Source organism: Aricia agestis, chromosome 11, assembly GCF_905147365.1.
Source record: "Aricia agestis chromosome 11, ilAriAges1.1, whole genome shotgun sequence".
NCBI lineage: Eukaryota > Metazoa > Arthropoda > Insecta > Lepidoptera > Lycaenidae > Aricia > Aricia agestis.
The window spans coordinates 9,133,046-9,160,306 of record NC_056416.1 but is presented as its reverse complement, the minus strand read 5'-3'; the positions used below and the strand labels follow the sequence as shown (position 1 = coordinate 9,160,306).

The 27,261-nt window shown below is 40.1% G+C and overlaps 1 protein-coding gene across 8 annotated transcripts in view; it reads left to right on the top strand.

The window, feature by feature from the left end:
* The window catches only part of LOC121731596 (protein sidekick), a 67,068-nt gene extending 42,812 nt beyond the window's left edge, over positions 1–24,256 (top strand). For 3 of the 8 annotated variants that reach the window (XM_042121095.1, XM_042121097.1, XM_042121091.1), the window contains 25 exons: positions 931–1,086; positions 2,987–3,113; positions 10,031–10,326; positions 10,537–10,722; positions 10,939–10,965; positions 11,432–11,844; positions 12,307–12,529; positions 12,967–13,163; positions 13,728–13,937; positions 14,113–14,367; positions 14,813–15,041; positions 15,624–15,787; positions 15,972–16,128; positions 16,366–16,546; positions 16,804–17,019; positions 17,157–17,353; positions 17,857–18,053; positions 18,538–18,777; positions 20,458–20,595; positions 20,884–21,091; positions 21,379–21,657; positions 21,760–21,780; positions 21,859–22,179; positions 22,353–22,636; positions 23,031–24,256. In XM_042121095.1, the coding sequence (XP_041977029.1) occupies positions 931–1,086; positions 2,987–3,113; positions 10,031–10,326; positions 10,537–10,722; positions 10,939–10,965; positions 11,432–11,844; positions 12,307–12,529; positions 12,967–13,163; positions 13,728–13,937; positions 14,113–14,367; positions 14,813–15,041; positions 15,624–15,787; positions 15,972–16,128; positions 16,366–16,546; positions 16,804–17,019; positions 17,157–17,353; positions 17,857–18,053; positions 18,538–18,777; positions 20,458–20,595; positions 20,884–21,091; positions 21,379–21,657; positions 21,760–21,780; positions 21,859–22,179; positions 22,353–22,636; positions 23,031–23,282 (5,174 nt within the window). In that variant the 3' untranslated portion in view covers positions 23,283–24,256. The remainder of the gene's footprint in view (positions 1–930; positions 1,087–2,986; positions 3,114–10,030; positions 10,327–10,536; positions 10,723–10,938; positions 10,966–11,431; positions 11,845–12,306; positions 12,530–12,966; positions 13,164–13,727; positions 13,938–14,112; positions 14,368–14,812; positions 15,042–15,623; positions 15,788–15,971; positions 16,129–16,365; positions 16,547–16,803; positions 17,020–17,156; positions 17,354–17,856; positions 18,054–18,537; positions 18,778–20,457; positions 20,596–20,883; positions 21,092–21,378; positions 21,658–21,759; positions 21,781–21,858; positions 22,180–22,352; positions 22,637–23,030) is intronic. The other 5 variants (XM_042121096.1, XM_042121093.1, XM_042121098.1 and 2 more) reach the window with 3 other exon arrangements.
* The last annotated feature ends 3,005 nt before the right edge of the window (positions 24,257–27,261 follow it).

Genomic DNA, 27,261 nt, shown 5'->3' with positions numbered 1-27,261 from the left:
ATTGTTCGTAAATATGACGATAAAAATGAATACAGCGAAAGTTTCACAAAGTAAACAAATTGAAGATGTCCTTACCTTCAGTTTTATTGTCATTATCCCAGTTTTTTCCCAAAGCACATGCCATAAGCTTTGCAGTACGAGAACTTATCTTTGGCATGTTTGATAAGTTATTTCACTTTGCAAAACACGTTTCAAAAGATAAACACAAACAATAATACACAAGCACGCGAAACATTTGGGAGCGAAAAACCATGAACAACTAGAATGTCACTTGTCAATGCTGTCAAAAAAGGCGCTATGTCATATCTAGAGTGTTGCCAGAAATTGTACATTGGTAAGCGGTTAAAAATGGTATGTGGCATAACTCTTTTCACTACTAATTTCATGTACGAATTTTAAGATACGATTAAATAATGGTGAATAATTATAAGCTGCTAACATTCATTTACCACTTGAATTTTTGTTCCTTGTTTCAATTAACTCCTTTCACGTCTGAATGAAAAACGGACTTCTAACTGAGCTATCACTTAGATCTCTTCACCACAAGAATCTACGTTTAAAGCTGAGTATGATAGTGCTCTTAACTCAAATTCGTCAAAAGCGTGGCTTAGCTCTCTTCACCACTAAGGCGACGATTTATTGCGAATGCCTAATTTATATTGCATTCTGTGTTATTGGTTTCTCTTTGAACTGAAACCACAAATTCAAATGCATATACTGTAGGTGCAATGAATCAGTACATATTTTGCAGGATACGCGCTGTGTTGTAAAATGCTTACATTTCAAGCTTCCACATATTGATATTTCTACTGAATAGTAAATATTAGTAGTAATGTGAGTGGTAGTATTTTGTATTTGTATTTCATTATTAGTAGAAAACCGTGCTGCTTTAGTAGAAAAAGTCACTAAAATACATCTTTGTGTTTGCAGATTCACGAATAATAAATTTGTCAACGCGACTGCAAACTCTGGAGGAAGGGGATTTGTTAATTACGAGCACAACGACTGCAGACAGCGGCAAGTACACGTGCGTGCGCGCCAACGACGCCGGCAACGTCACCGCAGAGGCCTACTTGACGGTGCTCGGTAAGATACTACTGTATCTCTATACATATCTCAGGAACTGCTGGTCATATTTGAAAAATTCTTTCAGTGTTAGATAGCCCATTTATATTGAGGAAGGCTTTTATCACGCTAAGACTAATAATAGAATGTGGAAAAAACGGTTCCTCCGTTTTTATTTGAAAGGGCTTATCTCGTGAACTGCTAGAGCAATTTTTATGTTATTTGGCACAGATAAGAAGTAGACCACGTGAAGGATCATAGGCTATCGATTTTAATCATTTTTTCAGTGGCTATATATTTTGGGCGTGCGACGCCGGGGCGGGTCGCTAGTATGTACTATTATATTGTAAATGCGAAAGTAAGACGTATGTATAGATATGACTGAGAGACAGGCAGATACTATTGAGTCACGCTTGAACCACAGAACCGATTTTTGGTATGGTATGTATGGAAATACGCCTAAATAATCATTATTTTTATTTGCTAGAATATGGTAACAAGTTTGTATTTAAAAGAGATGAAAGGACATTATAATAATAATAATAATAATTAGTATTATTATTATAGTTTTTTGCAGAAAACGGTACGGACTACGGTTAAAGAGTGAACTAATTTTAGAGAAGCGAAGCTACGGGAAACATCTAGTGTTATTATAAAACATTTAAATGTAAAGCAAAGTTAATTTTATGTGCTGCCTCACGACCCATATTTTAATTTAAATTGTGCACTAAAATGTTTCATGCCTCCTAGACTACAACTGCGATTACTAATTTCGCCCTCAGTTTCCATCTGATAAAGAATTAACGGGCCTCCTTGCAACGACAAGGAACATTAAGTAGAATAATTCCCAACCATCTTAATTAAGTCTCGGTTAAGTTATTTGCATACTAGTAACTTAACCAGATTTTACCTATTGTTCAATGCGGAATATTAACAAAGCGAAAAGCTACACACATTTGCTTAATGGTTTATGGTAACGATACAAACATCCCTGAATATTTGCAGAAAGTCTCCCTCCCTCTCTCTCTGACTCTTGCTTCCAAAATAAGTGGCCTAATGTATTGCTCTATTTTTTGCTGTTTTATAGGAACAATATCTAGCTAGCTCTTGATCGCCAAACGATCCAATAGCTCGCTATAATCCATATTAGCGAGTATAGAGTCTATACTAGATAATTACCTACACTTTTACTTTTTAGGGTTCCGTAGTCAACAAGGAACCCTTATAGTTTCGGTCTGTCCGTCCGTCTGTCTGTCTGTCCGCGGTTTTGCTTAGAGACTATAGGACCTACAAAGCTGTAATTTGGCATGAATGCACATATTAATGATGCCGACAAAATGGTACATGAAATCTTAAAAAAAAATTATGTACCTTCAAGCGGGGACGAATTTTTTTTTCGCGTCCACCCCATCGTGTGGGGTGTCGTCGGAAAGGTTTTTTTATAAATATTATGACTCAATATTCATAGATCATTTTTCGATTTAGTGATCCGTTTGTGAAATAATTTAAAGAGGAAGAAATCGTTAGAGTCCAGGGCCCCCCCTTCTACCAGCTAAAAGCCACCGGCTTCTGAAAATGTGAAAAAATTCACGGGAGTAGGAATTATGCTGAATTTAAAAGGAAACTATCACGGCTTGATATAAGAAGAAGACTTCATATAAGTTATTGAGTAATAGTCGATCAACTAAAAAAAATGTATTGCGCGATGTATAAAGGAACTTTTCGTTCAAACTCCTTTGAAAGTAACTGAGATGATGTTGTTAGTAGTGTAAAACACGTTATAAATGTACATTCATTGACCATACAAAAATTGAAAAAAACTAGCGGTACTACGGAACCCTATATTGCGCGTGGCCCGACACGTACTTGGCCGGTTTTCTTTTATGTTTGTCAATTCCAGTAACTCCTTTTTTGAATACAGTTCGGACGCAAATAATCGCGCCGCCGGTGGACACGCGCGTGTTGCTGGGCCACACGGCGACGCTGCAGTGCAAGGTGTCCAGCGACCCCAACGTCAAGTACAACATCGACTGGTTCCACAACAAGCAGTGAGTAGCTATCATCATATTAATAACGTTAACTAAGGGTCAATTCAGACCGCAACGTGACGCGTAGATGCATTTCTAAAGTACCTACTGAATTGAAAGATTTCAATCACATCTTGCAAATCTGTCAAATCCATACAAAATTAGAAATTCATATCTACTTGCTCGTTGCGGTCTGAAATCTGAATTGACCCTATTTTAAAATCAGCTCAGGAAGCTCAGCTTGACAGCTTTTTTGTCGTCAATTATTTAATCATCATTTAGTGACTGACTTTTTCCATGTTGCCATATTTATCAGGTCGTTGTCCGAGGCAGTCTCTGAGACAACTTATGATCTGAAATGAAATATACGGACGAATTTCTAACTAAGGAGTCAATAATAAATCTATAAATCAAAACAGAAATTTTACTTGCGACTAGTACCCTACATACAGTATATGTTAGTCGTTAAGGTTTTTATAATATGAGCCAAGATGCCTGATTTAAATAAATAAATTTAAAAAAAAAGAATGGGTGTAATTAGCCATTAGGGCAACATTTGGGCGCGCTCAGACGTGGGTTTCGGAAAACGCGCGCGGATTATTAAAGACAGCATTGGCAGTGTGTAGACAGCCTTAACGTCGAAGGTTGCGGTTGGAAGGATCAGGACGATGCCCACCTAATTGACGTTAAAGTTAAAGTAATCTTTAGTTAAACAACATGACGTTATCTCTCCGGTTAAACGTGTCAATAAACTAGATAATAATATGATTATGATTTTTTTCTTAGTCATCTTAAAATTAATTTCTATTATAAAATAAGAGGCCATTTTTGGTGAAGTAGGTTCCTTAAAAAAATATTATTAATTGTTTCTAATTTAAAAAAAATCACGTATTCTACCGTTGATAATGGAAAAAAATCGCATATATTTATTCGTTAATTTCATTATTTTATATCTAGACTCAGTGATGAAAGTATTAATCCTTTAATCAAGCTTCATAACAAAGTTCGTAAACATGCCACTACTGCTAACCACGAACAAATAAAACAGCTGCAAAGTTCTTTTGTTTCTCTATATTCAGTGTTAATAAAAAGGTTTGCTAAGTCCCCAAAGAAAAGAAAACCTTTTTCTAATCCTAAAGGACCTTAGAAATGAATAAAAACAAGCAAGTACAAAGCAATAATTATGATGTTATTCGCAAATCGCACCATACACGACATTTATGTGAAAGCACAGCAAACTAAAATAATCTAAATCACGCTATATCGCTAATATTTTAAATTATGTATCCTGATTATACTTTTGAATCCAATATTGATACGGCATCGATGCGGTTTGGAATTTGGATGCAGGCTCTTCATCAATAATTGAAGACGTGAGTGGAAGAACACAATAACTAACATTTTGTAAAATACGGACATTTACTATTTTTTTTTCCTTTAAATTTGAGCAAACCTTGTAAGTTATCTACTTCATCACCTGCCTAAGCGCTCTTACAGACGAACGGCACGTGTCAGCGGCATGAGTCGGCGGCAGTCGACGGCAGTCGGCGGCACGTGTCGGCGGCAATCGACGGCAGTTGACGGCACGTGTCGACGGCAGTTAACGGCAGTTGACGGCAGTCGACGGCAGCCGTTGACAATTTATGACGCTTGCAGGGGACCTACCACGACCTTTCCTAAAACGATCATGTTTCCTGAAAGCTTTGTTGTAAGATTACAATAACATTACCGTACTCACTTTATAAATATAATTTTACTAAAAACAGTAAAAAATGCAAAATATTGTTAAATCCGCTGTGAAATATCAACTTTTTTAAGATCGATAGCTTGACGTTAAAGTAATTATTGCTTATCTGTCAAACGGTGTCGCTTAGTAGAGGTGGTGGTAGGCCCCCAGTTGTGACGTACCGCCTAAAGGTAAGCGGCCACAGGTCAATATCATACGCAACGGACGTCTCGCATCAAACGGATAATTTTTTCACAGTACTTCCGCTGAATCGGCAGCGTATGGATTATCGAATAGTCTAGTAAATTAATGCTCAAAAGGGGGGTGTGGATGGAATAGTCAAAAGCAGAAATTTTGACTTAGAAACTTTATTTGGACTAATTTGAAGATAAACATCTAGTCGGTAATCCGTACGCTGCCGATACAGTGGACGTACTGTAAAAAAAATATCCGTTTGATGCGAGACGTCCGTTGCGTACGATACCGACCTGTGGACCTATACCTTTACGCGCTACGTCACAACTGCAAGCGTGATAAACTGTCGACGACTGCCGCTGACTGCCGCCGACACGTGCCGCCGACTGCCGCCGACACGTGCCGTCGTCTGCCGTCGACTGCCGCCGACGCGTGCCGCTGACACGTGCCGTTCATCTGTAAGCGCTCTAATATATCTAGCTACACATAAAATGCGTAGTTTTTTTAAATAGTTTTTCTGGCCTTAAATTTAAAGTTTTTAATGTTACTTATCTTGTTCATCAACGTCTTCAATTATTACATACGATGAACTTTAAACATATCAATATCAAAACAACCAACGTTAAACAATTTGGATTGGTTAAAATTACAAAATCGGTCTTTTGTAAGAATACACTAAAGTTTGGTAGGATCCGTACTGTATAAGCTGTAATAATGATTAAAACTAGAATTGGCTGGCGAGGAGATGTATCATGGAGCTTCGAATTACGGTAGTAATTTTATTGTTCAATATTGTATAGAGGTATTGTTTTGCGAAAACAAGTCTCTATTCAGTTCGGGCGTTGTAAACCGCATCAAGATAACAGAATTGGCCGAGTGCTCACCGACCGTGGCCGGCAGCCATGGTGCACACTGTTGCTTTCTTCCAAAGGTTGCATATCGAATATCATTACCGCAAACGAAAGTGATACTCTCATTACTCATATTTGTGATGAAAGAGATACTGCTATTATTAACCTACTGAATGTTCTCTCGTTGAGCTAGCCTTTGCGGAAAAGCGTACTTCTCGCGCTATAAACATAGTGAACGTAGGCGAGAATAGTATGCTTTTCCGGGACTAAAACTGTCATGCCGAGACTCTTATAGTATATGCGTACCAAATTTCATTTAAATCGATTCAACGGTTGTGAAGCTAAGAAGACAAACATTATTTTAAATGTATACCTAAGTAACTTTTACTTTTGTATGCTAAAACTCTTATTTTGAGATATTCCAGTGTTTGGATTACCTTATGGAAGTATTACTTATTAGCCAAGATGCTAATACAAAGCAATCTATATTATTAATTATCATGTAGATAACATTCCACAATGTAATATAGCTCAACTATGTCATATGTGTCTTATGTGTTTATAGAGGTATAATAGTGGTGATCGATGATGCGTGGACGGCTTTACAGTAAATCGCGTTTATCGTGTGTTGTCCGCACTCCGAGAGTTTGTACAAACTACAAACAATTCAAGTCAATAGTCGTCGAGGCATGAAACTTGTACCATACAGGTGGATTGTGGATTTCAAAGATTTGGTTTCTTTAATTTTCACTAGTTTCTTAGCAGACAGAAGCATAAAGGTCGTAGTTGACGTCGAATGCTCGGAAACTCAGTCTGTTAATGCTGGTGTCCCTCAGGGCTGTGTGCTATCGCCTACTCTATTCATACTGCATATCAATGACATGTTACAAACCAACGGCATTCATTGCTATGCGGATGATAGTACAGGTGATGCTGTATATACCGGCTCCTCTAATATTTCTCGGCAAAATGTCACTGAGAGTCGAAACGAACTTGTGTCTAAGGTGGAGAATTCATTGGAGAAGGTCTCTGAATGGGGTAGACGTAACTTAGTCCAATTCAACCCCACCAAGACACAAGTCTGCGCGTTCACCACTAAAAAGTCACCAATGGTCGTTTATCCTCGTTTTGAGGGCACATCTTTTACCATCTCCCCTAGCATTGAGATACTTGGCGTCAACATATCGAGCGAAGTCCAGTTCAGTTCCGATATCATCTTGAGGGTAAGGCCAAATTAGCCTCGATGAAGCTTGGTGTTCTTAACAGAGCGAGACAGTACTTCAGTCCGGACCAACGCCTACAACTCTACAAGGCGCAGGTTCGGCCTCATATGGAATATTGTTCTCATCTCTGGGCAGGGGCGCCAAAATACCAACTGCTCCCTCTGGATCGTATCCAACGAAGGGCTGCTCGAATTGTTGACTGCCATAGTGTTTCAAACAGCTTGGACCCCCTGGAATTACGCCGAGATGTAGCTTCACTCTGCATCCTCTATCGGTTGTATCACGGGGAGTGCTCTGTGGAATTGTTCGGAATCATACCACCTGCAACTTTTCGCTATCGTCCCACGCGAAAAACATACCATCCTCATCACCTTGATGAGTGGCAGTCTTCCACAGTGCGTTTTTCGCGCAACTTTCTGCCGCGCACTGTAAAATTCTGGAATTAACTGTCACCAGTAGTATTTCTGGACCGATACGACCTTCAAACCTTCAAGAAAAGAGCGTATTCCCTCTTAAAAGGCCGGCAACGCACCCTGAAGTTCTTCTGATGTTGCGAGTGTCCATGGGCGACGGTAGTTGCTTACCATCAGGTGACCCGTTTGCTCGTTTGCCCCCTTATTTAATAAAAAAAAATTTGGCTATTGCCCTACTGTAGAATTGATTCGTTAAATCCACCCTGATAGGAGAGGGCGGATATATCTGAATACATAATAATTATTAGGATTACTTTATAATTTATATACGGTATAGTCATATAGTGCATACTTTATATTTTGTAAACTATCTGAGCATCTACGTCTTCAGTTTCGGACGCGGTCTAGTTAAAAATTAGATTAAAAACTGCAATAACAAAGGATCATTTCCTAAGGCCTAAGTACACTGTAATTGACCGTCCATGAGAATGTACCATCGTTGTGCATGAATAATTTAGATTTAGGTCGTGAGAAGCGGACTCGTGCAGCCTGCAGTACGGACTCCCTACGCGGGCTAATAAACGCAATTAACTCCAATAAAACTGCTTGCTATGTGATAGCACAAATTGATTTCGTAAGTGGTCAGTAACTTTTTACTAACTTTTATAACTGGCCAGTACTTTTCAGTTTTCACAAACCATTTCTTAGGTATTTTTACCACTGGTACTTTGGGGTGTAACTCAGTACAATACCTAGTTATTAAATGTTAGATAGCACGTGGCTTGGCAGTTTGACTTTATTTGAGTATTTTGTGTGATAATATAAAATTTAGTGCTCTGTTGTACATTGTTTTGATCAAAACAAGATTAAGTATTCGTATTAAATAATAATCAAGATGTTTTTGTTCAATGAAAGTCAATTTTGCGAATCTAGGGGTGCTGTATAATACTAAACACTCAATTGTTTAAATAATTGTAGGCCTCAGTGTCCCCAATTAAATTTTACTTAAACAATTAAGCGTGACCTGCGGCGCGAGCACCGCTCGAGTGTTGTTCAACAGGAGTGAAGTGACAAAAGTGCGCCGAGTTGTGTGTAAATTGAGGGGACTTTTGTCACATGAGCCTGTTTTGTAAAACGATTTTGGGTTTTAAAAAACTACTGTGGTTTACTTTAATAGAAAATTATGTTTAGGAATAAGCCACGCATAAGTTTTAAGATTGCTCCAAAAACGGAACAAGGGCGCAGTTTTAATTTTGTAGGTCTTTTTGATGGGGCTAGAAGAGAGTATAGTAGGAGATCGGTGATTAGAGAAATCGTTATTGGTAGTTGATAATAGTCTCTTACAGGTTATTAATTATTATAATATTTATTTATTTATTTAATATTGGAAAACCAACAGCTTACACTTTTTCTTAAATAGTTATAGTATAGGTAAAACAAAAAGCCAATGATAGGTTTTCACCATTAACAAAGAAGAATTAACAAACAAACATGATTTTTACAACAACAAACAAAATTCTTTAAAGAAGCTATAAGACTAAGCCTACAAAGTACAATGATGCTTAAGGAAATGGAACAGTTATATTTAAATCAATAGAATATGTACACAATATATTTTACACATTCCAGTTTCGCTAAGGCTTTCAGTTTCAGTTCATATATTATTTAGGTAATGATTATAATAATTCATGGTTATGGATAGTCGACAGAGTATTAAATAAATTGATGAAAGTATGCAGTATTCACTAAATGTCTTCGCCCGTGTAAGCTTACAGGATTGTAGTTCGCTGCTCCCTATAATCAAGTTATTGGCATGACTCACTTATCAAAGAATCTGCATTATCGATCTAGTAAAATGCGTGCTATCTACCTGTCGAGTGCCGGCAATATTAAAAATGTTGAATAATTTTGAGCAACATTTTGTAAAATGTACAATCATGATAATAAACTACATATCAAGCAGAGTTTCCAAATTACTGTAAAAATTGTATAAGCAATGCAAAGTTGATGTAAATATTACTGTAAATTCACTCTACCTAAATCTCTAGCGCGATACTTTTTATTTACCCTCTAATCTGGTAAAAACTGGACGAACTTCCACATATCCATATGAAATTACTTTAATCCCTGTCACAGAATACGTATATAATAGTACTGTACCTGTCCAGAAATTCTGTATCAAATTATTTATTATACTGATATAAAACAAAATTAAGGACTGATGATATGATATACAGTCATTATTATACATGTACGTTCTTTTTATCAAGGGACTGAAAATCAACATACACACAACTTAATAAAAAATTGTGTGTGTGTATAATATTTTAGTAATAAAATAGAATGTTATGCTATGGATAAGCTATACTTACAATATTTTGTCTGTGTCTTATACGAAAGAGACGCTTGAGACTGAGAGGCGAGGACGAAACGTTGTGTATATTTTCTATCTAATTCGTCATGTATTATATTTTTAGAAGTATGGTTTTCGAGTAATGCAAAAGCACTAATATTAAAAATCTTTGTTTAGACCGATGACGGCGGGTTCCCGTATCATGTTGTCGGCGGACGGCGTCCTGCAAGTACAGGCGGTGCGAGCCGTCGACGCGGGCGAGTACACGTGCGTCGTGACGTCACCCGGTGGCAACCACACGCGCCGGGCCCAGCTCGCCGTCATAGAACTACCCTTCAGCCCCACCAACGTCCGAGCGGAGAGGCTGGATATAGCCACCCAGAGAGCGGTCAACGTGTCGTGGACGCCCGGCTTCGATGGCAACTCGCCCGTCCAGAAGTATATCGTGCAGCGCCGCGTTGTACCTGAATTCGGTAAGTCAATGATGTCTTTGCTTGGTAGATTATAATATATAATAGTTTAAAAACTAATTGCTGTCAAGAAGTATCGCTTGGCGGTATCAACGCTTGTTATTATTGGTTACACCCAAAAACTTTAACATAAGAGCCATCATATTAACAAGAACTTCTTTAAAACCTTTTGTTTCGATTTTATCAGAACTTATTTAATTTTTTTTTGTTCAGGGCCTACACCAGATCCATTACTGAATTGGGTAACGGAACCCATGAATGTCTCTGCGAATCAACGTTGGGTGCTACTGACCAGCCTGAAAGCAGCCACTTCCTACCAGTTCCGAGTATCCGCCGTCAATACTGTTGGCGAGGGACCGCCGTCTGACCCGACGGAAGTTTTAACGCTACCCCAAGAAGGTATGTATTTATACCTATTAGCACAAAGTATGACTTACACCCAAGTAATCATGAATCTCATACTTGTTTCGAACTGTACTTAACGTCATGCTGTCTTGTTAAAAAACTGTAGGTCACAGCATACTCGCTTATGTACTTCAAACGATCATACTATACATTATACAACCATGTCATTTTCATCAGCAATATTGAAGTGTTATTCTTTCTGTAATCAAGCAGCCGGTGACTTAATATGCTGCCAAGGTAACGGGCATAAAACAATAGACACCTTTAGTAAATTTATCGTAATGCTTACTTGTAACTGTCCCATGCAAGCAACCGTGGTTATTGTAATCCATTGACGTAAATTTTGCAGTGTAAAAAACGCACGGTGCGCGCATATGTATACGTCAATGCGTCCCGTACGCAATTATTGGCGTACGTGCGTATTTTACCCCAGAAAAAAAGTTTTGCGTTAATGGTTTAGAATAATTTTGACTACTTTGTTGGTAAATATCTGCATGATCATGTGCCTGACATTTATTACGTATCGTACTCGTCTGCTATATTTTCATTTATACTTTTTTTATTACGTATCAACCAAAATTACTTCTATTATGTTACCACACATTTTTACCTTTTATTAACCTTATTTTCGCATGTACTCCTCTAAAACCCCTGATAATAATAATATTATTACAGTTATTTTAACAGAAATATATACTTTCAGCACCCTCCGGGCCACCGTTAGGTTTCATGGGATCGGCTCGATCCTCGTCCGAGATCATAACTCAGTGGCAGCCTCCTCTGGAGGAGCACAGGAACGGTCACATTCTGGGGTACGTCATAAGGTACAGACTGAAGGGATACGAGAACAGCCCGTGGACGAATCAGAACATTACAAATGAGGCCCAACGGAACTACCTTATTCAGGACTTGATAACGTGGAAGGACTACGTGGTGCAAATAGCTGCGTACAACGACAAGGGGGTGGGAGTGTTCTCGGACAGCTACACCATCAAGACGAAAGAGGGCGTGCCGGAGGCGGCGCCGGACAGCGTGCAGGCAGAGCCGCTCAACTCCACCGCCATCACCGTCACATGGCGCCCGCCTAACCCGCAGAAGATCAACGGCATTAATCAGGTGCAGTAACTGTTTTAATTATTCGAATGCAATAAACATATTGCTTGTCTAGAAATAGTATAGAAACCAATCACAACGTGACCTTTTCAGTGAAACAAAAATGTAATACAAATTATAGGTTAGGTCAGTGAAAAAAAATAGAATTCACTTTTGTATGGGGAAACTCGTGACGCTCGGGCCCTTGCCCATACAAAAGTGAAAAAAAAAATCGTCTTTCAGAGCTGCTACTTGCACAGTGAACTCTTTATAAGGAACACGTGCACACCCTAAAGTATTATCACTTATTTTTGTTACACCCTGTATATTTTATTTACCATTTATTTACCTAGAGAACAATTTTATTTACCTAGAGAACAAAAAGAAAAATGACACCATTTATATTTCAACTGTTTAAAAGTTTAGATGAAGTTCTCATTTTTAGTGAAATTGGCGTTAACAATAAAAAAAATAACATTTTTATAGGGATACAAGATCCAAGCTTGGAAATGGGACGATGCGTCAAACGAGAGCGTTGAGCAAAAGCTAGTGAGCGTGCCCCCTAACTTGCTGGACCCGCTGACGGAACAGTCCGCTGTGCTCGGCGGCCTGGACAAGTTCACAGAGTACAACGTGTCCGTGTTGTGCTTCACTGAGCCAGGCGACGGACCGAGAAGTGATTTTGTACTAGTCAGGACCAAAGAAGATAGTGAGTTTATTTTCAATACTGTTTATACGATAAAGTATATAACTTATCAGTCATCACTTATCACCATAGACTTATAATATTATACTGTCGTACTTATCACACATATAACAGTTTCGGATGCTTAATTTGGTACTACTAATTAAGCATTCTGTGGCTTAATTAAATTGTATTCGATAGTTTAACCCATCAAGCCCCATAAGCTGACGGGTGAGCGAGACACAATAGAATAACAATAGATTTCCAAAAATCCACGATCGAAGGATTAAACAACAAAGTAGAGATTTAAAGATGTAGTAGGGAATATAATAATCTGGCGCGTTAAACCCATACATTTTTAACGTCTAATTTTATAGTCAAAACTTACAATCCCAATATTATGGCTACTTAGCCTTGGGCACTTGCCCAAGCATACAATTTTGACGCGAGGTTATTTTTAGTTCCCGATGAGATAATGAACTTGCAATTCGACGACATCTCCGACCGAGCGGTGACGGTGTCGTGGGCGCCGCCGAAGAAACCCAACGGGGTTCTCATCGGATACAAACTCAAGTACCAAGTCAAAGACAACCCGGATACACTGAAAGAGGAAATAGTCCCGGCAAACATCTCTAGCATTCGAATTGAACATCTGCAGGTAATAAAATAGCTTACAGAACATCTATTGACCTACATATTAAGTTATCTTACAGTTATTTCGTTAACCAAAAAAATGTTTATCCCAGAATTTCTTGTAGTGAGAATCGGATCTTTCATAGAATGAGTTGTTAATAATAAACACTAGCTAGCACTAAACAGGCTTGAAATTAAAAAAGAATAGCAACCTAACCTTTTTTTTTGAACATGAAGAAATGCTTTACGCATCCCCGGCAAATTGGGGATATCGCCTATCGGCCGGGGTATGTGGGACTCCTGTCTACCCACTAAAACCCCATGGTGCTCCACTCATCGCTTAAGGCAGAGTTGCGGGTACGATAGAACCTACCGCAACTCTACCAGCGATCATCTACAGACCCGAAACCTACTCGGGGGACCGCGATGCGCAGGAACACCTTGAGCATCACGGCTCTCTCTCTAGGACTCGGTGCAATGGGCAGTGGTGTCCCCACACCACCGCCCCGAGATAGCAACCTAACCTAGTACTTTGCAAAACGCTAATAATGCGGTTTGTAATAAAACAATATTAATTATCTTGGTGCAGGCGAGCACGATGTACATGGTGTGGGTGAGCGCGGTGGGCGGGGCGGGGGAGGGAGGGGCGCGCGGCGCAGCGCTGCAGTCGGGCGTGGAGCCCGTGCTGCCGCGAGCGCCGCGACACCTCGCCCTGTCCAACATTGCCGCGACCTCCGTGCTGCTGCAGTTCACGCCTGGATTCGACGGCAACTCCTCGATATCGCTGTGGACCGTACAGGTATAGTTTTATTGGTAACGTGTATTTTCAAGTGGGTTATAATGAGATAATATATCGAAAAAAGGAAAAAAGCTCTTTGGTGTAGACATGTTTTATAATTGAGAGAATTGAGTAATTTGATTATAAATATTATTTTAAATTGTAGTCTGTATCTACATAGCCTTGTTACTTCTAGGCCCAGACTGCCCGCAACTCGTCTTGGTTCACCGTATACGAGATAAACGCGCCAGACGCGACATCAATATTAGTAACAGGTCTAGTGCCGTTCACGACGTATCGTCTCCGACTTATCGCAACGAACATCGTGGGGTCGTCGCCGCCTTCAGAACCCTGCAACGAGTTCCAGACGATACAGGCGCCACCAAGGCACCCACCGAAGAACGTCACAGTTCGCGCAGTTAGCGCTACTAACTTGCGAGTTCGGTGGATTGTAAGTATATAAAACCGCTGTTTAACATAATAATGTTGATTGACAAAATAGAATAAATAAAATCATCTTTATTAAACATACAAGGGACAAAACACAACCAGAGTTTATAATAAGACAAAGGAATAACAACTTAACATGCCATACTACATACAACTCTTGATACTGTCTACTGTATGCTTCTTAGGATGTATTTTGAGTTTGAGATTTCGTACATAATATGTCTAAACGAGTGAACTATACTATTTTAAAGTGATAATGACCTATAAAAATAAATGAATAAAAACATATTTATTGAACAAACAAAATAAAAACACAGCCAGAGTTTATATATTATTACAAAAATAGACAATACATCTAACACTACACTACAATCTACATACAAAATATCTAAACTTCAGTAGCTTAAATACACGTTTAAACATTAATTACTCCCTACATCGAACAGCCTCTCCAACAAACGGAATGGTACGGCAACCCCAAGGGCTACAACATAACGTACAGACGGAGCGGCGGCAACGAGACTCAGTTCAGCATCATAGACGACCACACGGCCAACTCGCACGTGCTCAACGGCCTGGAGGAGTGGTCCGTGTACGAGATACAGATGACAGCCATCAACGAAGTCGGTACCTCCGAGGCCAGCCCTACTGCCACTGAACGGACTAGGGAAGCAGGTGAGATGAAATTATTATAACTGTCTTCATGGGCGTAGCGAAGTACAGGATACTCATGTTAAAAATCACGCTCCCGCCTATGTAGAATCCTGGCTACGCCCATGACTGTCTTCGCGCTAAGAAGACAGTGAATTATGGAAAAAAAACTTATTTTAGTCGGTGAATACAGGGTGCAATTAAACCTATCGGCCAAATTTTTTTTAGGGTTTAGGTATCATTTCATCACAAGGAGAGACCATTTAACCCAAAAAATAGGGTGCTAATTTTTTACAATTACATTTTATCCCTCTTAGAATCGTTGCAGAACGGTCACTTCGCGGTGGTGGGTAGAGCGGGGCCGGTGTCGCGGGGGGTAGCGTGGGAGGCCCGGCTGCGGCACGCGCCGGCGACGCGTAGTGTCCATTAATTTTGGTGTTTTTAGGAAAACTTTCGGAAGCTATTTCTCAACATTTTAGTACTGGATGGTTATAAAAAAAACGTGTATTTTTTTTTAACAAGGATCAATATATCGAAATTTGGCCGGACTGTAACTAGATCGACTGAAAATAGTACTGAGTAATCAAATTTTTTCACATGTTTTAGTGCCATCAACTGGTCCAACGGATGTGTCAGCGAACGCCACATCGTCAACCACAGTGGTGGTGCTGTGGGGTGACATACCGGTGCAGGACCAGAACGGTCTGATCGAGGGCTACAAGGTGTGCTACGCGGCCATCGCGCCGCCGCCGCGACCGGAACACAAGAAGGTGAATTTTGCTTCTCATAATTGGCAATATTGTAATCGTTTTTGTAATATGAATTATTTTTTTAATTAACTTTACTATAACTAAGTATTTTTTTAAATTTCTGTTTTATTTATAATATGAAATTTCATTTCGTAATATTACCTGGTGTGATAAGGTCGCCCTAACGTCGCTACTGCTTGTGTAGGTGGAGTGCCAATCTATCCCGTCGAACGTGACGCACACGGTGACGCTGACGGAGCTGCGCAAGTACGTGCTGTACCAGATACAGGTGCTGGCGTACACGCGGCTCGGCGACGGCGCGCTCAGCGACCCGCCTGTCACTGTCAGGACCTTCGAAGACAGTGAGTTTCTTTTCATGATAAATATTATGAGGAGTCAACAGTATCGTAACGATAGCGAAAGCAACATGGGTTATTGACTTATGTGGCGGTTTATGTTATGTGGCGGTACCCTTTGTGGCCACCACGCATCTATCCCAAAACGTATAAAAATTATCGAGGCTTAAACTAATTTGTATTGCAATTAAAGTTTTCTGTATTGAATCTAAAAAGGTAAATGATAATGTCTGCCGTTTTTAGCTCCTGGCCCACCGTCGAACGTATCATTCCCGGACGTGACATTTACGACGGCCCGGATAATATGGGACGTGCCGGAGGACCCCAACGGAGAGATCCTAGCCTACAAGGTCACATACCATCTGAACAGCACGGCGCAGCACACGTTCTCACGAGAATTCCTACCTTCAGACAGGACGTTCCGGTTAGTATTTTCAATATCAACTGGTAGACAAAAATGAGAGGAAGGATCTCAAAACTTAGTATACACTAAACGTTTACCAACGTTTACGCGAATCAGATCTTAAGGCTTAAGCCCAAAATCCCGCACTTTATTGTGTTTGTACCAACAAACACAATAAAGTGCAAGTTTTTTGGGCGTTAACAAAGTTATTAGTTGCCTTTAGCCTGTTGGAAGTCGCGTCGCCTGCTTTTAAACCTACACATAAATATCTATTACAGCGCGACAGAGCTGCTGGCAGAGCAGTACTACGTGTTCACGGTGCGTGCACAAACACGGCTAGGGTGGGGGGCGGCGGCGCGCGCGTTGCTGCTCGCGACCGCGAACCGCGCTGCGCCCGCCCCACCCGCGCGCCCGCTCGTGCAACGCTCGCTGTTGCAGCCCCATCACATCACGTTCTCATGGACGCCCGGGGATGACGGATACGCCCCGCTCAGGTATATACATTATACACAGTTTAATTTGCATTTAATTTATGCGTTACATAATAGATTCGTCGTCTATATAAATTTACTTTTTATTACGTCATTCCTTTGTCTACTGACTTATAGCTAATTAAACTTTGATATTTCAGATACTACACAGTTCAACAAAAAGAAGATGGCGGTACGTGGCAGACGCTGCCGGAGCGTGTTGATCCGTTCGCTACCTCATACACGGTGGAGGGGCTGAAGCCGTATACGGCGTACCAGTTCCGTATCCGCGCAACCAACGACATCGGACCCAGCCGTTACAGCAACGCCACGGAGACTGTGCGTACTTTACCGGCCGGTAAGTATCAATGAGAAGAAGATATTGATTATTACAGGAATAACATAATATAATAGTCCAGACTCATAAATTATACTCCGAGACCTTAATGTAATAAACCCAGCACTAGACGTCTCTCTTTTACTGAAACACAATAACTTCCTAACTAACTCGAGCAGATAGGTAGTTACAAATGCGTGAGTGAAAAAGAAAGGTAGTTATGGGTCACTGTATATTATATTTCTACTTTATCTATAATATAATCAAACTTTAGTGTTTTTTTAATACTTTCTAAAAACCATCGCCCTCGACATAATATTATTTTGTATCATGTATGTTAGATTTGACACATATGTATGTGAATGTTAACCGGTGGTAGGCAACGTAGTTTCTTCGTTCGACTTTCAAAAAGTGTATCATGATACCCATTTTGAATAAAAAGATATATTTTTTTTTATTTTTTTTTAGAAACTACTATCTCATCTTCTCACTTGCTCATTGCTTATGAAAATATTTAAATCCAGCACCAAGTAAAGCGGTGGAGAATCTCCGCGTGGTCCCGATAACGCCGAGCAGCGTGCGCGTGCAGTGGGCGCCGCTGGAAGAGGCGCACTGGAGCGGCGACGCGGCCACCGGCGGGTACCGCGTCTACTACCAGCCGCTCACAGACTTCCCCAGCTCCCTGCAGAACACTATGAAGCAGGAGGTGCCCGGTATCAAGGTAACTTTCGTACATTTATTTCTACTTTTTTTTTACTTGAGCAGAATTTTTGCTATCGCACTTATCACGTGCTTGTAAAAAATTAAGGTGATGACACAAGCCTTGTACTAAAAAGCTAAGCTTTAACTGTTGCTGCCTTAGTTTCATATGTTGGATAAATACCTTGATAGACTAACGACCGTTCCCAATATTTGATCTATCTCTGGTTTTGCCCTACTAGAGATAGGAATAGCTCACAATTGACATAAAATATATGTCTCTAATGTCTATATGAGCTATTCCTATCTCTAGTAGGGCAAAACCAGAGATAGATCAAATATTGGGAACGGCTGTAAGACAGCTCAGAAAACGAAGCTATCTGCATTGTAAATATATTTTATATGTAAGCTATGATGACATAAAATGTATAAGTAAGGCGGATAACTTGGCATAAAATATTGTATATTCGAACATAACGATGAACTGTAGATCTCTAACGTAACAGAGCGAGGAGATGGTGCTCCGCGACCTGGCGGTGGACCGCAACTACGAGATCAGCGTGTTCGCGGCGAACTCGCAGGGGGCGGGGCCGGCGGGCACGCCCGCTGTGGTGTGGGTGGGCGAGGCCGTGCCCACCGCGCCGCCGCAGCGCGTCGCCGCCGAGCCCGTGTCGCCCACTGAGGTCGCGCTCACCTGGAGCCCGCCGCAGCTCGCGCAACAGAACGGCGACCTGCTTGGTTATAAGGTTTGCTGTTATGTATTGATACAAAAAATCTTTAATCCGATCAGCCCCCTTACTATGTAACTTGGCTAAATAAGATATTGTCACAATTTGACGTTCCACCGTTTTTAAAACACGATTTCAAAAGTTGTTATTTGTATTTTTTGACGTTTATGACTTTAACAAAGCTAATAATAGGAGGACTTAGTCCGGCCGCACATTGTCCGAAATTTCTGATACGAAACATTTGAACGTCGGCCGGACCGCCACACCGCACACTATCCGAAATTTCCTTCCGGCGAGTTCGAGCTCACTCGGCTCAGTACAAAATGTAAGAGAGAGCGCGATCCGCCAGAAACATTTGAACTGCCATCCGATCGACGTCATCTGTCATCTGTAGGCCTACTACGAAACCGTTTTGAGACTCAAACAATCGAATGAGAATGCCGCGTCCTGCTCTAACAACGTCATTTCTCGTTCGTTAGAGTAGGACGTGGCATTCTCGTACGATTGTTTGAGTCTCAAAACGGTTTCGTGGTACGGGCCCTGACACATAATGCCAGACGCCCGTCGGAACGCAATTAAAAATTTCTGCCATCCGATAGACGGCATCTGCAACTCATCCGGACCGGACGTCAGACACAAAATATATGAGCAGAAATCTGACATTATGTGTCAGATGACGTCGATCGGATGAGTACTCTGGTGTTTCGTCCCAAGGTTTTTAGGCCCAGTGGGCCCAATGACCAGATATGAATTTTTAGCATTTTATCATCTGGCGATTGGTCCCACTTTTATGATTCATTGTTTTCTGGCAAGAAATTTTGAAGTAGGGTTGGCACAAAAATAATCAGTTATAACCATAATATTGTTTTGTAAATTTAAAAAATATGTAACATAATATAGGTCACGTATTGGATATACGAGTTTTCATTATATTAAAAAAAAAAATATTTAATTCATTTATTCAAGACATTACAAAATTTTACAAGAAAACAATATGACTGTGGTTTCCCATACAAAAACCGAGAAAAGAGAGACATTCTGTTTATATACTATCCTTAAAATGCAAATTATTATTGCAACACCGCATTAACAATAAATATTAATTATTCAAAATAATAATAATTAATTACATAAATAATAACTTATTTAATATTTTATTTAAGTCAGATATAATAATTGTTAGAAGAGAATATGCCGATTAAGCCCAGCCGCACATTGTCCGTAATTTCTGATCCGAAACATATCTAACACTAAAAAATATCTAACACCTTAAAACTTATATTATTATTATTAATACCTAAACATACTGCGTCGAATCAATCAAGTTTTAAAAAAATACCTGCTCTAATAGGTACTGCGTGAAATTTTAATGGTTGTTTTCCCACAGTAATATGATTCTATCTTAGTTGTACTACGGACTTAAGCCTAAAAGTCATAAAAAAATTACTTGGCACCATTCGCCAGCTGAAAAAAAAATGTCAAAAATTCATATCTGGTGATTGGGCCCACTGGGCCCAAAAACCTTGGTTGGGACGAAACACCAGAGTACTCAATCGGATAGCAGTTCGTATGTTTCTGATTAGAAATTTCGGACAATTTGCGGCCGGCCTTATAGGCCCCAAGTTTAAAACGTAGAATCACACTATGTTAGGACTGTGCACGATGTATGCATGAAGTCAACAATAAAGTTATTTGCAGGTGTTTTACCTGATGACGGAATCGCCGGAGGAGCCGGAGCCGGACCGGCGCGTGGAAGAGGAGATCGAGGTGGTGCCCGCCACCGCCACCTCACACTCACTCGTGTTCCTCGACAAGTTTACACAGTACCGCATTCAGGTAACTTGGTTGGCCGTTTGCCTTATAAACGACAAAGAAACCATTGAGCGGGATATAAAATAGCAAACGTGTAAGACCTTAGAGTTAATAGCTTTCTCATTCAGTCTTATGTGTTTTTGCTTTTGATGTTTGGAATCAAGGGACAGCAATCCACTTATAACTCAAACGAAAGTGTAATTACAATGGTAATATATGATAAAGCTTTGATGAATCTAATAACGTTAATGTGTCCCGCTATCGTACAAGCTTTAGTTAAGACTGTAGTTCAAATAAATATTATCGTGTCAGGTGCTGGCGTTCAACCCGGCGGGCGACGGGCCGCGGTCGACCGCGGTGCTGGTGCGCACGCAGCAGGGCCTGCCCTCCGCGCCGCGCAACATCACCTTCACAGACATCACCATGAACAGCCTCGTCGTCAGCTGGGAGCCGCCGAGACGACGCAACGGCCTCATACATTCGTATCTAGTCACATACGAGACCATCGAGCAGGATGAACGTACGTTACTGAGAATTGCTTTAAATAACAATCCGTTACTTGTTAAGTTTTATTATTAGATAATCAAATAAAAGCAAACAATTTAAAAGAGTAATGCCATTATTCTTGTCATTCGTACCTTCGGTAAGACAAAGGCGTAAGTGCTAAACATTTTATGCCCTTGTCTTACCGTCTTTAGTTTTTCATCCGTCGGCACAATGTTTGTTTGTTTCGATAGTAATGTTTTATTGAGTTGATAAAATAGATGTTTGTAAGATACAAAGCTCATAAAATACGTTTGCCGTCAGGTTTCAGTAAGCAAGTGAAACAGAAGGTTTCGGAACGGCGGTTAGCGGTGGGGGGGTTGGAGGAGGAGGTGGAGTACCGGTTTGTGGTGCGCGGCGTGACAGTGGGCGCGGGGGCGGCGGCGGAGGCGCGCGCGCGGACCGGCCCACAGCCCGGCTCGCCCTCGGCGCCGCGCGCGCTACAGCTTGCCGCAGACCCCGCTGCGCTGAGACTGCGCTGGCGCAACGCCGCATCCGGACAGGGCCCCTTGCTGGGGTACTACATTGAAGCGCGGAAGAAAGGTATTAAAACGTACTTTCTGTTATTGTCATAAGTGATTAATGAATAAGAAAAGAAAACGTTTTCTTTCAATTTCTATAATGTATTATTTACTGTTAATGCAGCTAAGGAAACATGGCAGGCTTGTAAGTTTCTTTTTCTGGTTAATTCATATTGAAAAATAGACATTCGCATGCTCGAATTCTAATATCAAAATTCCGCAGACGACACGCGATGGGAGACGATAACCCGCACCAGCAACGGCCAGCTGGAGGAGTTCACGATCTCGTACCAGAGCCTGCTGCCGTCGACGGCCTACTCGTTCCGCATCATCGCGTACAATTCCTTCGGCATCAGCAACCCCACCTACAGCGACAAGGTCATCGTGACCCCCTCCAAGCTGTACCTCGAGTACGGCTACCTTCAGTACCGCCCCTTCTACCGCAGCACCTGGTTCATGGTCGCGCTCGCAGCCGCCTCCATCATCATCATCATCATGGTCATCGCAATCCTGTGCGTCAAGAGCAAGAGCTACAAGTATAGGAGTAAGTATTCGTAAATCAATTTCTAAGTGGGTGAAACGTCAGTTTTAATATGTATTTTACCCATTAATAATCCAATTGTTGTCTATCAACAAAAATGTTTAAATTATAACTTGGGAGGTATTCAGCTTCTTTCCATAATAGGCGACTTTTTTAAGTGCTAACTGTTTGTGCAGAGGAAGCGCAGAAAACTCTCGAAGAATCTCTGGGCGGGTCGGCGGAGGAGCGCGGGTCGCTGGCACTGGACCTGTATCGCGCGCGCGCCGGCTCGGCGGGCACGCTGACCGGCGCCAGCACGCTGCGCCGCAAGCCGCCCGCGCTCGCCAAGTCCCCGCCGCGCCCCTCGCCCGCCTCCGTCGCCTACCACAGCGACGAGGAGAGCCTGCGCGGCTACGACGAGAACCCCGACGACTCCTCGCTCACCGAGAAACCCTCCGAGATCAGCTCCTCCGACTCCCAGGTGATCACCATCAAGATTAGCGTCGTGTGAACGATCCTAATGCCACTAAACACGCTTTATTTTTTTCCTCGACGACCTTTCGAGCGGATCATGTGACGGTAACTATTCCTCCGAGTCTCGCTATGGCAGTCGTTTTGTCACGCTTGCATACCGACTAGCACGACGAGCCGGGGGTGCGGGTGAGCGGCGCCCGCGCCGGCCGCTCAGCCGGGCCCCCGCTAGCTCGCTATCCGCGCTGTACATACGTAGCGACATCTCGGCCCGCCGATAGATCATCTTATAATTTTGCATCTAGTTCCGTTTTTTATTTTGCAGTCGTAGCTGGGGCTATTTTTTGTTCGTTCATCGTTTATTTCGTCTGTCGACCCGATACTAATCTCGACGCGTGTTTCAGAACTCGGAGAGCGAGATGGAGAGCGTGCGCTCGGAACCGCACTCGTTCGTGAACCACTACGCCAACGTGAACGATACGTTGCGGCAGTCGTGGAAGCGGCAGCGGCCGGCGCGCGGCCCCCGCCACTATCAGAGCTACACGGACTCGGAGCCCGAGGGCAGCGCCGTGGTGAGCCTCAACGGCGGGCAGATCGTGATGAACAACATGGCGCGGTCGCGGGCGCCGCTGCCCGGCTTCTCGTCGTTCGTGTGACAGTCGGCCGGCGCTGGCGAGCTGCACATGTAGCGCGCCCCGACGCCGCCCGCGCCCGCCGCGCCGCCCTCACCGCGTGTCTTATGTCGTATCGATTCTGATGGGGCTTCCTAAATTACTACCGACCCACCCGATTTTTTTTATATTGGTAATTTTTAAGGCATAATTTTATACTATTTTACAAACGAGAAGAGTATTAGATAGCTACAAAAAAAAAATGTTATCCTAAAAAAACCTTTTCACTTCTAAAAAATTTAAGCTGTTCACTTAATTACGTCTTAACGGTTGACCCACAGATGTTTACCGCATTTATTTGTCACTAGTGCTTTGTATGTACATATCAATCGTAGCTTAGTATTAGGTACAATACTTTATACTACTTAGAAAATTGAATAAAAGTATCATTTTGTATTTAAGTAAAAAAAATCTTTAACATTTGACCAGGTAATTAATTGTTAATATGTTTAGGCAATGTTTTTAGCTATAATTCACTGTAAATAATAAAATAAAACTCGAGATCTCATGAGGTCTGCATAGTAGTACTGAATATGTGCGATACTCGTCGTGAAATGCCTGTCTTCTAGAAATATATCTTCAATCGTTATAAAGAATATTTAAAGACTTAGAAAAAGCTATATGATGAGCCCGTTATTACAAGAGGGCTTTTGCTCCTTGTCTTGTTTATATTTTTTAATTAAATGCTAGGTTACTCTAAATGTACTTAAATATTTTATCATTGACATTCCTTACTGAAACTGACCCTCACTGCCACTAGGTACTTACGTAAGACTGTATTGGTTTCTTATGTTTTCATCATAATAATTTAATACTTGCGGCCGCATGGGCGTACCCTGGAAGTCAAGTCAAGTCAGAAATAAACCTTAATTTTCCTGGCAAATGGGAATTAGAAATGTGTTACCTACTCTGTGCAAAATGAAGTGTTGGAAATTAAATATATTCTTTTCAGTCAGATTAATAAAGGATCAATATTATTTAGTGGTAAGTTTTTATTTGTATGTTTCTGTCGCATTGGGGTAAACCTGTAATGGTAGAAATAAGTATGGAAATAAATAAATATACCAGAGTCCAGACCGATTATATTATCTTCTCGAAGGTACGAGCTGCCCACCCCTAGCTGAAATCCTGGGTACGCCCATGCTTCCGGGTTATATTGCTGTTAACTTTTCAGGGAGTTTATTGGTTAGTTCTAGCCAATATTGCTATAATATTTACGATGAAGTTTTTGACATCTCATTGAAAATTCGATATTTAGATGTTAAACTAGTTAATTCTTCAATCATGATTACAATAATTAATGTAGAATATAAATTTTATTAAAATATTATGAAATGCTTTAATACCTATGTAATAGATTGTTGTTTTTAGTTATGATTAATGAGTAGTTCTTGCGATTTGTAAGTGTGAATAATTTATATTATTGATAATAATAAATTGTATAAAATAATGTTAAAAAAAACAGCTGTTAAATGAGAATTATTTTGATATGGTGGTCTTAAAATTAAGGCCCATAAAATATGACTGATAGTTTTTAGAATAATATTTTGTATATAATAATAATTAATATTTAATAAGTGATACACACCTTATGGTGTGTTCAATAATGGCACAACTATTAATTATATAACTGTGATCTATTCATCGTATTTCCTTTTAGATGAGCCCATATATAAATACTCGAGTCCGAATCGAATATGAAATTTTATAGAGATCTAAAGCAACTTGTCTCCTTTACTTTAATTGCGAACCTGTCGAAACCAGATAGCTTTATATATCTGTACGCAACTAAAAGAGACAAGTGGCGTTAGGATTCTAGCATATGTATTTTGTCCCTGTTCGATGACCAGACTATATTATAGACAAGTGTTATAATAAATAATTATTAACACATACAATGCCACCACGACTTTCTAGTAGTTCCCAGCGATGCCGCCCTATAAAAAACGCAATCATGCTATAGTTTGTCAAAAAAGTGGCAACATCGTAGTGTCATCCCTTTTTCTTAGATTGATTTGAAAGGGATGACACTACGATGTTGTCACTTTTTAATTTCTTCACTTTTTTGACAAACTATAGCTGGTGTGCTCTCGGCACTTCAGGATGAAATTACGTAGCAGGCTAGGCGTGTTCACTGATACTGTAAAGAGGTAAAATCATAAAAAGCCTTTTTTCTTAGTTAAAAATAGTTCAAAATTAGTCCTTCTTGAGTTACTGCAGATATATTTTGTTTTAGCAGTGTTTGTGGTTTTGTAGGTTTAATTATGGCAGTAAAAAGATTCTGAGGTAAGTATTTATCGTAATTTGATCAGTGAATGTCAACCTTTGGTTACTTATTTATGATTTTTTAGAGAATAGAAAATATGAGCTGGAAACAGGGGAATATGATGATGATGCGACGCTAGCAGATAGTCTCTTATCAAATAAACGTCCAAAAGTATAAGGTGTATCGATAACTCATATTTCTTATCTCAATTTGTTTTAAATCTTTTAAAAATTTCTTATCTTAATTTTTTGTGCACTTATTGTGACATGGTGGACCTTTTGACATGTTTATGAAAAATACTCGTGTTTATTTTAGAGTCGCCTAGAGTGATGAATTGTAAATCATTCGGTACCTATTGGTACCTACTTTATGATATTATGCAGGTACCTATAATAGATAGCACATTGTATTGTCAATATTTACGTATTTCAGCTTTTTATAGCATCACGGCAGGCATGACAACGTACCCAGTGCTTGTGCTTGTGCTGTTTTATGTAATTTATTATATCCGTTTTGTTCAAATTATAAAAAATACAATATTATATACTTTATTATTCGCAGTATAAATTTAATAAATTGACCAAACAATATAAAAGGTTGAGAACTCGTGTAGATGAACACGTCTGGCATGTTCGCGGCATTACATTATAAATTGTTTTCGATAACATAAAAAAAATATTAGATCATGGAACCCATTAAGAATTCATTAGCTTACGGCACAAAGATTATGCTCTAAGCGTATCAGTGAAAAACAATGTCTTATCAGGTCTTATCTTTGAGATTTGATGAAAAACTGAGATGAAAAACATGCTCGCGGCATGGAGATAAAGGTAAGTGTGGACACACTAGACGTGTTAGTGGCACTGAATGTGTTAAAGATAAGCCCATTTTGTATATAACACAAACAGCATTCTTGCAAATTGTAATATTAACATTAATTGAAAAATTCGGCTCATCGAGAAATGCTTCAAAATTGAATATGTAATGTAAGTAGGAGTAGTTTCGTTCCTTACTAAAAATAAGCAATAATATTATTATAAACACACTTGTATGGAAAAATAAAGTAATTAACATAAAAAAACAGCTTATGATAGTATTGTTAATGCCAACAATAATTACCCCAAAAACTACTGGGTAACTCGTGCCATCTCAAAACATATTTTGTTTAAGGGGCGTCCATAAATTATGTAAGGCATTTTGGGGGTGACAATTCTCACCGCTACTCTCTTGAGCTGAGTCTCGGGTCCATTTATATTTGAAATATAAATGGACCTAAAATAGAAGTAGTTGTAGTAGAAGATGAGGACATACATGTTCTTTTAAATTCATACTTAAATTGGATTATCGCTTAAGTTTAAGATCCAAGGGCAAAAAGTTCAGGGCAAATTTTACTATCTCATCGACGGGGATAGGAGAAAGTTAATTAAAAAAACCTAAGATTATTGTAAGTGTGTCACGTTTATTTATGGGCGCCTCCTAATAGTATTATTTGAGCATTTTAATCTATAAATTCAAATGGAATTAAACATTTATGATAAACATAACTACATGGTTTTTATTTCTTCCTTTCCGAATGTCAATATAAGTATGCATCTCTATTTTTTCCAACATCCAGGTTCAGTATTTTCATTCTTAGCTAGTATTCAATTTAAGTGGGAATAAAAGATAAATATTTTGATATTAAAAATTTTATTTCTT